The sequence below is a fragment of the Bufo bufo genome, chromosome 2, assembly GCF_905171765.1.
Source record: "Bufo bufo chromosome 2, aBufBuf1.1, whole genome shotgun sequence".
NCBI classification, from domain to species: domain Eukaryota; kingdom Metazoa; phylum Chordata; class Amphibia; order Anura; family Bufonidae; genus Bufo; species Bufo bufo.
In genome coordinates this window covers 609,346,844-609,362,073 of record NC_053390.1, presented here as the reverse complement: position 1 = coordinate 609,362,073, position 15,230 = coordinate 609,346,844, and the positions used below count along the sequence as shown (strand labels likewise).

The window sequence follows — 15,230 nt, the reverse complement described above, 5'->3', positions numbered from 1 at the left end:
GGTTGAGGAAGATGGGTGCTTTTACCACCCGTGGCCTCTGAAATAAGTTCGTCTAAGCGGACCCCGAAAAGGCGGGAACCCGCAAACGGTAGCCCCGCCAAGGAACGTTTGGAGGCAGCGTCCGCTTTCCAGACCTTCAGCCAGAGCTCCCTCCTGACGGCAACTGCCAGGGCGGAGGAGCGTGCAATAAGGGCTCCCGCATCAAGGGAGGCCTCACAGACAAAATTCCCGGCCCGAATAATAAGCTGGGCCAAGGAACGTAGGTCCTGGATGGGGATGTCCGAGTCCAACTCCTGTTCCAGCTGTGTACCCCAAGCAGAGATTGCTTTCCCTGCCCAAGCAGAGGCAAAAAAAAAAAAAAAAAACGGTCTGAGGGCAGAACCGGAGGCAGCAAAAATGCCCTTGGACAGGGTCTCCATGCGACGGTCCTCCGCTGACTGAAGAGAGGACCCGTCGGGAACAGGGATGGCCGTGTTCTTTGACAGCCGGGCCACAGGGGGGTCCACCTTGGGTGGGGAGGACCATGTGGCCACGACATCGGCTGGAAAAGGATAGCAAATGTCCAGCTTCTTTGGGTTGACAAAACGGGCGTCCGGGCGAGCCCAAGCCTTAGACACCACGGAGGAGAAATCAGAGTGGATTGGAAAGACTTTTGAGGCCTGCCTGGGTCTGATAAAGGAGACGCTAGCTGCGTCCGAGCTAGGGGGGTCATCCTGCACCTTAAAGGTGTCACGTATATCAGAGATGAGTTGACCCATCGCTGAGGCTAGCTTGGACGGCAGGGCCGAGTCCATTTCCAAATCTGAAGCCGCCAATTCACCTTCAGAGAGCGAATCCTTTGGAGAGGAGAGGCTCGTCTGGGTGCGCACGCGTGGCGGGGAGAGGGAGGCATCCGAGGAGGAGGCTCGCTCTACTCTAATACGCTTCTGAGAGTGCCTAGCTCGGGAGGGGTCACTAGGAGAGGGTGAACCCGCTGCAGCGGCAGAAGCAGTGGACCCGGAGGGCGCGACAGTCAGAGTGGCGTCCTGCGGGGTAGGTGGCCTGTCTATTAGGCGGCCCACGACATGAGTGAGGCTTTCCACGGCCTGGGACAGGGATCTAGCCCAGTCAGGCGGGTCAGAGGAAGCAGGGAGCGACACAGCGGGCGACTGAGGCTGCGGTGGAGCTCGGCATGCAGCACAGTGCGGATCAGACTGCCCCCGGGGAAAGGGTTCCCTACAAGCAGTACAGGCATGGTACCATGGCTTGGCGGCTGCAGAAGGGTCTGACATGGTGGAAAGATGTTGCACTTAAAAGTGAGAACCAAGCAACAATACTGTGGCACGGAGGGGGTTAAACAGTCCTACCAGACCCGGAGATACAAGCGGCAGCTGTAATGGGGAACAGACTGAGGAGGCTGTGGAGGAGAGGCAGCGGCACGGAGCTGAATGGCTTCAGGATCGCACGGCAGAGAGATGAACCCGGAAGTAGCGGAGCGCAGCAGCACGGAGCTGAATGTGTAAGGAAGCTCCGCCCCCCCTCTGCCGCGCTGAAGCCGAAGCAGAGCCGCGCGCGCGCGGCAAAATGATTTTAACCCCCAAGGATGTTGAAGTGCCGGCCATGACATGGCGCCTCAGGAAAACGGCTCCCACCGCGCCTAGATGTAGCAGACGGCTTGCAAGTCTGCAGCCGTCCCCTGTAAGGCAGCGTTCTAGGACTTGCCCAAATAAACTGCCCTCCAACCAAGCCCGGTAACGTCCCGATATGCGGGGGGGGGGGGGGGGGGGGGGGGCGGAGGTTGTCCGGGATAGCAGTGGCCATGTAACAGTGGCCATGTTGGTAGCAGCGGTGGGAGGGAGGAAGGGGAGGCTGGAGCAGCCACTCTCACCATACGCTGTCTTCGCCCTCAGTCCATCCAGCGGGGGTCGCCCCTTCAGCTCCTGGCACCGCGGTGGCAGGAAGCCGGGGGAGGGACTTGGCGTGCGGGCGACCCTGAGCTGGCGGGACGCAGGGGAGCGAGGCTGCCCTGGTCCACCTTGTCTTCTGTGGGGGAGGCGGCAGTGCGGAATTACCGGCACTGGCGCAACTCAACCCCGGGAGAAACAGAGGGGTCTAATGCGCCTCTGTTGTCCCTGTAGGTAGAAAAAAACCGAGTTAAAAACAACAAATACGTAAAAATAAAAATCATAGGATAACAACCCTGCATAAGCAGGGGGTGTCTTGCCTCCTTGGACACTAAGCAAAAACTGGCAGTCTCTTCTCCAGGCTGAAGGGTATAGCTGATGGAGGAGGGGCTTACAGCTTTCGCTTAGTGTCACGCCTCCTAGGGAGCAGAGCTATACCCATGGTTTCCTGTGTCCCCCAAGGAATATGGGCGAGAAAATATATTTGCAACCAAAGATGAAATCATAGAACAGTCAGCTGTCAGAGCCCCCCAGACTCCCCATAGAGAAGGCAGAGAACATTTATTACCATCTCTGCTTACAGTTTATGCTCCAGTCCTGATGATCTTGTGACGGCCAAGTGCTGAGTAACTACAGGATCTCAATGCACCCAGATCAGCACTGAAGTATAGCTTGGGAGGCTGTATTCTGCCTGTAACTGGGCTTAATATGTCAGCCCCAGTTATAATACAATTTTATGAACATTATGGGGGTACAATATGCAAAATATATCAACAAAATAAAAAAGAAATGAAGAACACCACTGCTAGCCCAAACCAAAACATCTAGCACTGCTCTCAATGATCCAAAACTGTATATCTATAAAAAAACAAACAAAAAAAAAAAAAATGACAACATAGCATAAAGGGGGGCACAATTGAAAAAATTTACTTTTGTACTTAGTGTAAAATCCTTTTCTCGTTGGAGGCATTGGGGGACACAGCACCATGGGTATATGCCCAGCTGCCACTAGGAGGCTGACACTAGAAAGAAAAAGTGTTGGCTCCACCCAGGTGGGCTATACCCTCTGCACAGGCACTAGACTAACCAGTTGGTACTAAAGCGGTAGGAACACCAAAAACCAGAACAAAGAGAGAAGCCAACATGTCCAAAATCAGAGAGAGGACCATCAACAAAGAATCCCGGGAAAACTGGAAAACCTGAACTAAGAATGAAACAACAGGGTGGGATCTGTGTCCCCCAATGCATCCAACGAGAAAAGGATTTTACGGCAAGTACAAAAATCCATTTTTCTTGTGCATGGCATTGGGGCACACAGCACCATGGGACGTCCCCAAAGCAGTCCCAGAGATAGGGAAGAAACAGCCATGCGGATCACCTAACGCACAGCCGCTTGCAGAACCTTGCGACCCAGACTGGCATCAGCAGAGGCCAGGGAATGGATGTAGTAAAACTTTGAAAACGTGTGAACTGAGGCCCAGGTGGCGGCTTTGCAGACCTGGGAAGCCGAGGCCTGATGCCGGACCGCCCAAGAAGCCCCGACCGCCCTAGTGGAGTGAGCGGTCAATCGAAAAGGGGGAACACGACCCTTCGCCCCATAGGCTTCCTTGACAGCCGACCGATTTCAGCGGGAGATGGTGGCTTTGGAGGATTGTAAACCCTTACGGGGGCCCTCGGGAACCACAAAGAGGGAGTCAGAACGACGGAAGGACTCTGTCAACTGAATATACAGCTGAAGTGCCCGAACAACATCCAGGCGGTGGAGGGACCGCTCTCTGGGATGAGAAGGGTTGGGGCAGAAAGAGGGCAGAACTATTTCCTCGTTAATGTGGAATGAAGAAACCATCTTGGGAAGAAAAGAGGGAACACCAAAAAGGGGGATCGACAAGAGAGCGCCGCTAACTCTGAGACTGCGAATGGAGGTAATCGCCACCAGAAAGGCAACTTTAAAGGAGACGCAAGACAGAGAGATCTCCTTCAAGGGCTCAAAAGGGTGGGACTAAAGGGCGTCTAAGACAAGATTTAAATCCCAAGGTTCCACAGGAGAACGGAAGGGGGGAACGCAATGAGCGACCCCCTGGAGGAAGGTTTTCACCTGGGAACGGGAAGCCAGGGGCCTTTGGAAAAGAACAGACAAGGCCGAGTTCTGACCTTTGAGAGAGGCAAGATGAAGACCTTTCTCAAAGCCAGCCTGAAGAAAAGCCAGGATCCTAGGGACGGAAAAAAGAAGAGGGTGAACCTCGCCAGATTCACACCAGGCAAAATAAGCCTTCAAGGTACGTTGGTAAACTTGGCCGACTGGGGTTTACGTGCGTGAAGCATGGACTGAATGACAGACTCTGAGAGACCGCGGAACCTCAGGACTGCGGCCTCAACAGCCACGCCGTTAAATAAAGCCGAGGTAAACTCGGGTGGGACAGCGGACCTTGAGAAAGGAGGTCGGAACGCAGTGGGAGCTGCCATGGGACGTCGGCGATCAGAAACAAAAGCTCTGCATACCACGCCCTGCTGGGCCAGTCAGGGTCCACCAGAATCGCCGGGAGCCGATCAATTTTAAGGTGCTTGAGCACCTGAGGATAAAGGGGAATGGGAGGGAAGAGGTACAGGAGGCTGAACTAGGACCATGGAAGGACAAGGGCGTCCACTGCCAGAGCCTGAGGGTCCCGAGACCTGGCGACGTAAAGCGGAAGCTTGCGGTTCAGACAGGAGGCGAAGAGGTCCATGTCTGGGGTTCCCCAATGCTGGCAGAGTTGGAGAAACACCTCTGGGTGGAGAGACCACTTGTCCAGGTCAAGACGTTGGCGTATGAGGAAGTCTGCTGCCCAACTGTCGACTCCGGGGATGTGGACAGCGGAGAGAGCGGAAACATGTTCTTCAGCCCACCCCGCAGGATGCGGGATGCTTCCTTCAGGACCGCCGCGCTTCTGGTGCCCCCCTGCTGGTTCAGATAAGCCACAGCAATGGAATTGTCCGTCTAGATCCGGATCGGGAGACCGCTGAGGAGGGGAGTAGAACGGGAAAAAGCTAAGAAAATGGACCTGAGCTTCAGGACATTGATCTGCAGTGAAGACTCCCCCAGTGACCACTGATCCTGGGCTGTGAGAGACCCGAAGACCGCCCCCCAAACCGCCAGGCTGGCATCGGTGGAAATCACCTGCCAAAGTCGGGGAAGAAAGGATCTACCGAGGGAGGCAGTGCGGGGGATCAACCACCAATGCAAGTCTAGGCGGACCTGGGGGGAAAGGCAGATCAGGCGATCGAGGCCTGACGGAGACTTGTCCCACCGGGCGAGGATTGAGAGCTGAAGGGGTCGGGTGTGGAATTGAGCATAGGGAATTGCCTCAAAGGAGGCAACCATCCGTCCCAGAACACGCATGCACGTCCTGATGGGCAGAGGGGACGGTTCGCAAAGGCGAGCAACCCCTGACTGGAGAGACGCTTCCTTGTCATGGGGAAGGAACACTCGCCTGAGGTGAGTGTCGAAGACCGTGCCCAGGAAAACCATTCTCTGGCAGGGAACCAGAGAGGACTTGGGGTGGTTCACCAGCCACCCGAACTGGGACATTACAGAAAGGTGTGATGTGGAGACTGGACAAGTTGTCCTCCCGTGACGGAGCCTTCACCAAAAGATCGTCCAGGTAGGGTATCACTGCAACTCCCCTGGCACGGAGAAGGGCGATGAGGGGAGCCAATACCTTTGTAAAGGCCCTCGGGGCGGACGCCAGGCCGAAGGGTAGAGCCACAAATTGAAAATGCAGAGAACCTACCGCGAAGCGAAGGTACCTCTAATGAGACAGGGCTATGGGAATATGCAGGTATGCATCCTGTATGTCGATGGACAACAGAAAATCGCCCTCCTCCAGAGAGGCAATCACAGATCTGAGGGACTCCTTACGAAAGTGGCAGGTCCGGACAAAATGGTTGAGTGCCTTCAGATCCAAAATGGGGAGACGAGAACCGTCCTTCTTGGGAACAGTGAAGAGGTTTGAGTAAAACCCCTGAAAGCGTTCCACGTACGGGACCGGAACTATCACTCCAAGAGTGTGCAGAGAATGAATGGCCTGAAAAAAATCGGCCGATTGGAAGAACCGACCCGCGGGAAGGGCGGAAAAATCTATTTTGTATCCGGAGGCAAGCAAACGACCCCCCACTAGAGGGGGAACACCGTCATGCAGAAGATGTCTTTGCAGACTGGGGTTTGGAAGGCTTGGGGCGGGCGTGCCAGGAGGGCTTGGCCTTGAAGGAAGGCTGGACTGTCTTTTTGTCTTGACGGGAGGAGGAATCCCGAAGGGAGTGAAAACGCTGAGATCGCGATGCCGCCATAGGTCGGCGGCAGCAAGGGCGATTCTGGGGCAGGAGGGAACTTTTTCCGCCCATTGCCTCGGAAATAAGCTCCTCCAAGCGCTTCCCAAAAACCACCTAGAAAGGGGAGAGAAATGAGTGCCTTCTTGGAGGCAGAATCTGCTGCCCAGGCACGGAGCCAGACTGTACGCCGGATGACCACAGAGTTAGCGGCCGCCCTGCTAGAGCGGTGGGCCGATTCCAGGGAGGCATCACAAATATACTGGGATGCCTGAAGAATCTGAGAGGCAAGGGCATAGAGATCCCCCTGAGCAGAATCGGGAGGCAAGGACCGGATAAGCTGTTTGGCCCAGACCACGCAGGCCTTAGCCACCCAAGACGCAGCGAAAGCAGGATGGATAGCGGAACCTGCTGCCACAAAGATAGACTTGGCCAAAGAGTCAATCCTCTTGTCTGACGGATCCGACAAGGAAGCCGCGTCAGCCAGAGGAAGGGTGGTGGCCTTGGCCAGATGTGCCACCTGGGGATCTACTTGAGGTGGGACCGACCACAGATTATCAGACTCCTCGGAAAAAGGGAAGAGAATGTCCGAACCCTTTGAGAGCTGAAGGCACCTATCAGGGTGACGCCACTCCTTAGCCAGGAGTGCTTCGAGATCCGCATGGTTAGGGAAAACCAAAGTGGGGCGCCTAGAGCGGCGGAATGATACAGATTCCCGAGCCGAGAAGGAAGTATCTTCCTGCACGCGGAGCGCGTCCCTGACTGCCTTAATGAGGTCCCGACGTCTTCGGGCGCCGCAGGGTCACCCCTTCGGCAGACTCAACACTTGCTTGGGAATGCCGGCAGCAGGTTGCAGGGGGTGCAACTAAAGTGGAAACCCACGATGGAGCCCCAACCTGCAGCAGGTCAAGACCTGCAGAAGAAAAAAGAATAAAAATAAAACAATAAAAAGCAGCAAAACCTGCGATAAAAGAGCAGGTCATGTCTGCCTCCTACGGACACTAGAGTAAAACTGGTTAGTCTAGTGCCTGTGCACCTGGGTGGAGCCAACACTTTTTCTTTCTAGTGTCAGCCTCCTAGTGGCAGCTGGGCATATACCCATGGTGCTGTGTCCCCCAATGCCATTCACGAGAAAACTGCTATTTTAGAAGTCTTCTTGTGTGGCAGAGGGGTGCAACATTTACACACTGCACCTTGCTAAGTCCCTATATAAAGATACATACCCCTACGTGGCACTGAGGAGTCGGACACACTTCTAGATCTAGCCACAGCTGGAGATTTTAAGGAGGCAGGAGACATGCTGTTGCTTTGTGCGTGTTCATTGAAAACATTGGGTGACTGTGCCATGTGGCTGAATGAGACTGACTGACTGGGCTGCTCCCATGTTCTACAGTATGCTTTCCGAGAAGATTCAGGAGAGAGATGCTGGTTTACTCCCTCAACAGAATCAGGAGTACAAGGTCCAGAAGCTAGAACAATGATACATATTGTTACTGGATCAAGAAATCTAACATTTACCACAGCAAGCATGTAATCTGCAATGGGGCCAGCCGCAACGGGGGGGGGGCTCTCAGGCTGATGTTCTCCATTCATCAGAGAATGGGGCTAGGCTAGGTAGGCAGCACTACTGTAAGGGAGCATTCTACTGTGTGGGGGCAGTAAGGGGGCATGACTACTTTTGGAGGCAATAAGGGGGCATGACAATTTTGTGAGGCGATAACTACTGTGAAGGGACTCTAAGGGAGCATTTTACTTTGAGGCAGCACTAAGGGGTCATCTCTACTGTGAACAAAGGGATCATTCTACTGTAAAGAGGGCACTAAGAAGCACACTAAGGGGGCATAACTACTGTGTTGATGCTCTAAAGGGGCATAACTACTAAGTGGGGGGGGCACTAAGAAAACATTCTACTGTGTGGAGGCACTAAGGGAGCATTCTACTGTGAAAGGGGACTAACTACTGTGTGGGTAACTAAAGGGGGAAACAGGATGCAGGAGGCCTACTCCTCTTCCTGTCCAGTGCTAATAAGCATTTTATTTTCACTTTAACATGACTGAGTGGGTGAACGGTTGTATGGTGAGCTTAGGGTGGTCTTGACTAGTCGCGGGAGGGGGTTTATGGGCTCACTTGAATTTAACATGATTCGCAACACAAGAGTGCAATTGTTTCACTTACCTGGTAGATTGATCGTTTGATCACCAAGAAAAAGTCTTCTTGCAATGCTCCTTCTATACCATGCCCTTGGAAATGCCAAAATTTCACTGAGACGGCGCATGTCATACTTAAATGATGCAGAGCCTATGTCACAGACAGCTATAGGGAAAAAAAGATCATAAGCTTTTTCAACTTCAGCCCAAAAGTATAGTAGCCTTTCTCCAGAGCTGTTCTCTGACGCCCTGCTCTGGTCCTACCGTTGCTGCCTGTTTACAAACTGTATACAGCACATGACCGCTGCAGCCAGTGTGCTCAGCGTCAGACCACTGAGGTTAGAGATTGGCTGCAGCGGTCACATTCCATATATAAGCATGCCACAGCTGCAGTGTGTAAACAAGCAATGGCTGGAGAAAGAGGTGAGCATAACATGATTTTACTGTATATTTTAAGACAATGTAGCTCTTGTCCGAGATTTTTAATGATCTCAGACAACCTCCTTGATTAGAGTGCTGTATCTAGGTCTCCCTTGTATTTTACTATCGCGGATATTGAGAACGTGTTCTCATTTTATATTTTTGGTTCTTTATACTTTAATCCCTGTTATCACCCTAATAAAAATAACTGACCCATAAAACATACATTACCTGAGATATTTATTAATGTGGTATCCATTTTGCTTGCTGTTTTATTAAGGGACACACTTTCAAAGAAAGATGCTCCACCAGAGCGTCTCATTCTAGACAAACTGACTTTGACAAACTCCAGATTAATACTGAGGGAGTCTTTGCGTCCAGTCACTGATGTAGGCTCCTCATCCACTTGTCCTACAAATAGGAAGTACTGTTGGTGAAACTTGAAAGGAAATCTCAGCTTTTGAACAACACTTTACATAAAAGTTACAATAAAAAGACACAGCCCTTTAGCGTTTAATCCCTTGGAGCAATCAGCCATATATTTACAGCACGGCCAAGATGTCCATGAACTCCAACACCATATATGTTAGGCTACTTTCACACTAGCGTTTTTTGCGGATCAGTCATGGATCTGCAAAAACGCCTCCGTTACAATAATACAACCACATGCATCCGTCATGAACAGATCTGGTTGTATTACGTCTTCTATAGCCATGACAGATCTGTCATGAACACTATTGAAAGTCAATGGGGGACGGATCCGTTTTCTATTGTGTCAGAGAAAACTTCTTGCTACGCACCACATCGCGGACAGAAAAAAAGAAAAAGTCTTTCCCATTACAAAATATTTTATAATGCTATAAATAATAAACATCCCTCAAACAAACATCATTTACTTGCGTAAATGATGGTTGAAATCCAGCTACTAGCTGGAGTAGTAATCTAGGTGCATTGACTACAAGATGATGTGGTTAATTTATGCGGAAGAGTGTGCCTCATTATAAATTAGGCACATCCTCCAGCGCCACAAGGTTATAAAAAAACAGCATAGAAACGTGGTATTTGATAAATGACCCCCAATGTATCCTTAAAGGGGTTGTCTCACTTCAGCAAATAGCATTTATTATCTAGGCAAAGTGAGACTATGGGAGCGTACCTAGGCACGCATGTGCAGCAGCTCCTGTCCTGGGCACTTCGTATCTGCTCTGCAGCAGTGGCCGTAACCCATGGAAATGAGCAGTATATAATGTAAAGGAAAAATTAATCCAGCCAGCAAAGGAGGCAATATGGATAATAATACATTAGTAAGTGCCTTGTATTAACTTTCTCTACATGATACATGCCATTTGCTCTCTACTTGGGATATTTATATATACACAGAAATAATGAAAATGTATAACTAAATTAATGAGTTATTTATCATACCTAAGCCACTGGGTCCTGGAGCAAGACCAGAAACAGCAGATTTTTGCTTGCCAGCTCCATAAGGATGAAACACATAGAGAGAAAAATCAGACATGCATGCTGTGAAGCTCAACCCTGATGAGTTGCTGCTAGAACTGGTCAGATCTGACTGACTACTGCTGTGCCGTGTTCTTCCAAGAGGGCTTCCCAGTCCTGGTGATGGCCCTGTAAATTAGAATATAATTTAATTTCTAACTGGGCAGTCAAATATATTTAAATTGTAATACAATATTATTTTTATTTAGTATTCAAGTTTATAATCTGTGTTTTTTTTCTAATTTTATGAACTTTAAGGAGTTGTCCACTTTTTAGATACTGATGACCTATTCTCATGATGGGTCATCAACATCAGATGGGTGGGGACTGGACATCCAAAACCCCACTGAAAACATAACAGTGGACAGCGCTGGAGCAGAAGGCTGTAAAGGTTGTGATGTACTGCAGCTCAGCTCCTGAACAGGAGCAGGGCTGCAGAATGCTGACATGGCCACTACACAGTCGAAAGAGCGTTCTGCTTTTCTGCTTCTGACTCTGTCCACTGTTACAGTTCTGGTGCCGGCGGCTGTTGCAAACTTCTGCCGGATGTCTGACCTCGCCCAATCTGGTACTGAGGATCTATCCTGAAGATAGGTCATCAATATCTAACATGTGCACAACCCCTTTAATGTACAGGTATTTTGATCATACAATACATATAACCTGTCTACAGTGGTGCCTCACTGTTCTGTGAAAATGAAATTGTTGTGTGTACATACACTGCTTTCATAAATCTGCCCTGTTGCTTTATAAGCGTAAAAGATCCTACTTGTTACTCTTCTTAGAAACCCAAAAACATATCTTAATGGCACTGGAAGAAAATTTTAATGACCCAGACCTAAGCTGTAAACTAAGGGCATCACGAGAAGAAATTAACGGGCAAATTTATCATTAGCTTTTGCTTGAAACGTGTAATTGTAAAGTAAATCTTATAAAAAAGCCACTAAGTCCAAATACAAATGTGCAATATAAATTGTGTACCTGCTGTCCCCAATTTGTTTAGGCCTGGTTTTGATCCACTCGGCATAGACTGGTTACCAACATTGGATTCTGAGGGATAGGTTGCTCCTAGTGTTTCTAGTTCACTTCGGTTTGAGGAGAAGACAAGGTCTAATGATGGAAGCTTCAGCATGCATTCAACGCGAGAAACTGGCAGGCAGCTAAACTTGATCTGGGAGGGCTGAGAATGGAGGAATCAAAGACCAGAACCATAAAACCACATAGGAAAATAATAATGTAAACTCATGTATTATAACTATTAAAATAGTTTTCCCATGTTATAATGCTATTTAGCTGGGATTGACCATAACATTCTGATCAGTGAGTGTCCATCCCCCTAATGCACAGGGACACGTGTCCCCTAAACAGTTCTCAGCCCTTGGTGCTCTCGACCTCCCAGTAAACAGGGAACTGCAACACAGCTCTATTTAAGTGAATGGGGTTGTGTTGTTGTGCAGGGAAAAATCAGTGAAAATGCTACACTGCTTTACAGGACTGGTGTGGAACACATGAAAACGGTGCTGTTTCCTAACTGCAATAGAAACGGGATAGAAAAGAAAATCTGTTGGGCTGTGATGACCACCACTATGGACACACCTTGCCTGGATACGGCAGCCAGTAAGACAGGGTGAGGAACAATGGGACTGCAGGTTCCAGAATCTATCGGAGTCTCGTGATCTCCGTCAGGACTGCTGACTGGCTGAGGAGGATCATGTTAAAATACCTCTGACTCCAGAGCAGCAGCGTTAAATACCACAGGCGCCTTCTCAGTCTGAGTACATATTAGGTACTCTTGCCCCATATGTCAGCCCTAGAGACAACTTGTCCTCACTAGTATGTAACACTGTGTTACGGTTATCTTTTCCCTTTTGTGTACGAGTATGATTAAATCCAGAAAATATTTTCTGCTAAAACAATGGATAAAATAATCTATGGCCAAAATTCACTGCAGTGTGATGAGCAAAATGTGCTAAAAAAGTCTGCACAAAGAATATTTATGTACAATGTGAACCTGAATTTCTACCAATCCCACTGACATTAAGGGAATGGATTTACATTTCAAACACATGAGCTGCTCTGTAACTAATCCGCTCCTCATGTGGCACAACCAGCGCTCATTACAAGTCTCCCTTGCAGCACATCAATATCATCTCTGAGAGATGTACAGAGGTGTGGTGGGGGGCCCAGGGGTCCTCCAGGCTTTAGAGACCAGTCACAAGTACAACTGCTGAAACCTGTTTAAAGCGAATGTGTCATCAGAAAATGACCTATTGTTAAAATCATGTTTTTATGTTACAAATATTTTAACACACATAACACACATAATATGTCATTATTTCCTGTTCTGTACAGGTAGCTTTTCAGTAGCTATTATCATTATCACCACATGCAGAATTACAATGACAAATAACACCTCTATATAGATAACACAGAATCCACCATTCACAATAGCTGATATTAGAGCTTATCTACTCCCTCCTGACCTCTGTAGAGGTCACAGAGCATGCCTAGAAAACTCTCCCATGTATGTCAATGGGGTCAGCTCCTGTCCATTGTGTCTATGGCCCATATAGCTGCTCTAAAAAGACAGAAGTCTTAAAGGGGTTGTCCAGCCGTTAATACTGGTTGTCAGGATAGGTTATTAATATCAGATTGGCAGGTCCGACACCCCTGCCGATCAGCTGTTTGAAGAGGAGGTGGCGTTTCATGTGAGCACTGCTTCCTGGTCTTTACACTACGCGTTGTCTCCTGTGGAGCGGTGGCTTCGTGTAATGGAGCAGGTACTTGTATTACACTGCACTTCCAAGATGAAGTGCAGTGTAATTAAGAAGAAGCGGTGCTCACATGGAGTGTCGCTGCCTCCTCTTCAAACAGGTGATCATATATTGATGACCTATCTTGACAATGAATCATCAATATTAACGGCTGGACGACCCCTTTAATATATTTTAGGCCTACTGGCCAGTGTGAAAAATGCAGGATTTTATATATTTTTAAAAAATATAGATAGAAAAAAATAAAAAAAACACCCACCAAAATATTCGAAAAAATAGGTCATTTTCTGATGACACATTCCCTTTAAATATGCCAGTGAGAGCCCGCTACACTAGTAAAAGGCAAACGTCATCAATATTGTGAGGCCCTCCTGAGGGTGCCATAAAATAGCTACAGTCCTACTCTACCAGTTATGAAAATGTAAAAAAATATATATATTTAAGCACCCAAACAAATCACCTCCAAAATCATTGAACATACCTGAACTCTAACATAGACAACCACATCAACAGGGAAAGATGAGTAGGCAGAAGTTGAAGATGAAACCAATGAGGTCGTTGATTCTTCTAGTTGATCTTGGAGGTCAAACTGTCCAATATCTTCATCCTGCGTACTTACTGCTGTAATGAGAAAAATGTATACCTGTTAATTCATTTCTACATACATAAGAGTTTAGTATTTGATCGGTGGGGGTCTGACACCCGGGACTCCTGCCGATCAGAAGTTTGAGAAAGCACCAGCGCTCCTGTGAGCACCATGGGTGTCAGACTCCCACTGATCAGATACTGATGACCTATCCTGAAGGTGGGTCATCAGTATTTAAATCTTGGAAAACCTCTTTAAGCAACTTTTCTATGCATATTTTCTTCCCATGTGAATAAAAATATCTTCAGTTATGACAAACTTCCATAACACACACACTGCATGCCGGTTGCAATGGGAGATAATGGAGACAAAGTTCTACCTGTATAGTTTCTTTCAATCGGTGTGATTGGTATAGTTTCCAGAGCCTTCTCTAAAAAGTCAAGCAGATTTGGACTGATAACCATTTCTTCAGGCAGCGACTGCAAGGCGACCCAGGCATATAACTTTGCTGTCTTCACACCACTACTTCCCTTTCCTTTGGCTGCAAAGTAACATTTAAAGTAAAAACATACAAATTAATAATGTCCTAGTAATGCTGAGTACATTATATAAGACTGGTAAACTTTAATCTTTAGCTCGCACATGCCATTAGCCTCCACTAAGCAGGGCAAGAGATAGGACTAACATCCCTTAAAGCGCAATGGGGGAGATTTCCTAACCCTTTATCTGCCAAGGCAATTTGCACAATTTTGGCAAAAATAAAACCTGCATTATTAAAAACCCAGCGTATCTATCTAATATCTATCTCTCTCTCTCATATCTATCTATCCATCTCATATCTATCTATCTATCTCATATCTATCTATCTATCTATCTATCTCATATCTTTCTCATATCTATCTATCTATCTATCTATCTATCTATCTTATATCTATCTATCTATCTATCTCATATCTATCTCATATCTATCTATCTATCTCATATCTATCTATCTATCTCATATCTATCTATCTCATATCTATCTATCTCATATTTATCTATCTATCCATCCATCTCATATCAAATCAAATAAGCTATATTGGCAGGATTAAATACATTTTAGCATTGCCAAAGCAGGTGGGAAATAAGGGTGCATTCACACGACCGCAAATGCAAAACACGGATACCCGGCCGTTTGTGTTCCGCAATTTGCGGACCACACATGGCCAGCGCTATATAGAGAATGCCTAAGCTTGTCCGCGGTTGCGGACAAGAATAGGACATGCTCTATCTTTTTTGCGGGGCCACGGAACAACGGATGCGGACAGCGGTGAACACTGTGTGCTGTCCGCATCTTTTTCGGCCCCATTGAAATTAATGGGTCCGCACCCGTTCTGCAAATTTGCAGAACGGATGCGGATCCATTTATACGGCCGTGTGAATGCACCCCAATTGTGTAGGGTTGGGGAATAGGAACACATCCAGGGTGGGGATATAGTAGTCCATGGTATATCAGGCTCCTCCCAGTCCATGGCAGGCAGTAATATATTGTGCTGCTATGGCCGTTGTGTTCTCCTCTTCCCCCAGCAGTATGGAGAGTCTCTCTTCCTCCTCTATGGAGGTGAAGTCTGGGCAGAGA

The 15,230-nt window shown here is 48.2% G+C and overlaps 1 protein-coding gene across 9 annotated transcripts in view; it reads right to left on the bottom strand.

The window, feature by feature from the left end:
• The window catches only part of KIAA1109 (KIAA1109 ortholog), a 307,652-nt gene that overhangs the window by 40,990 nt on the left and 251,432 nt on the right, over window positions 1-15,230 (bottom strand). For all 9 annotated transcript variants that reach the window (XM_040418406.1, XM_040418409.1, XM_040418408.1 and 6 more), the window contains 7 exons: window positions 13,992-14,153; window positions 13,508-13,647; window positions 11,234-11,432; window positions 10,178-10,381; window positions 8,984-9,163; window positions 8,361-8,498; window positions 7,409-7,654 (listed from right to left, as the gene is read on the bottom strand). In XM_040418406.1, the coding sequence (XP_040274340.1) occupies window positions 7,409-7,654; window positions 8,361-8,498; window positions 8,984-9,163; window positions 10,178-10,381; window positions 11,234-11,432; window positions 13,508-13,647; window positions 13,992-14,153 (1,269 nt within the window). The remainder of the gene's footprint in view (window positions 1-7,408; window positions 7,655-8,360; window positions 8,499-8,983; window positions 9,164-10,177; window positions 10,382-11,233; window positions 11,433-13,507; window positions 13,648-13,991; window positions 14,154-15,230) is intronic.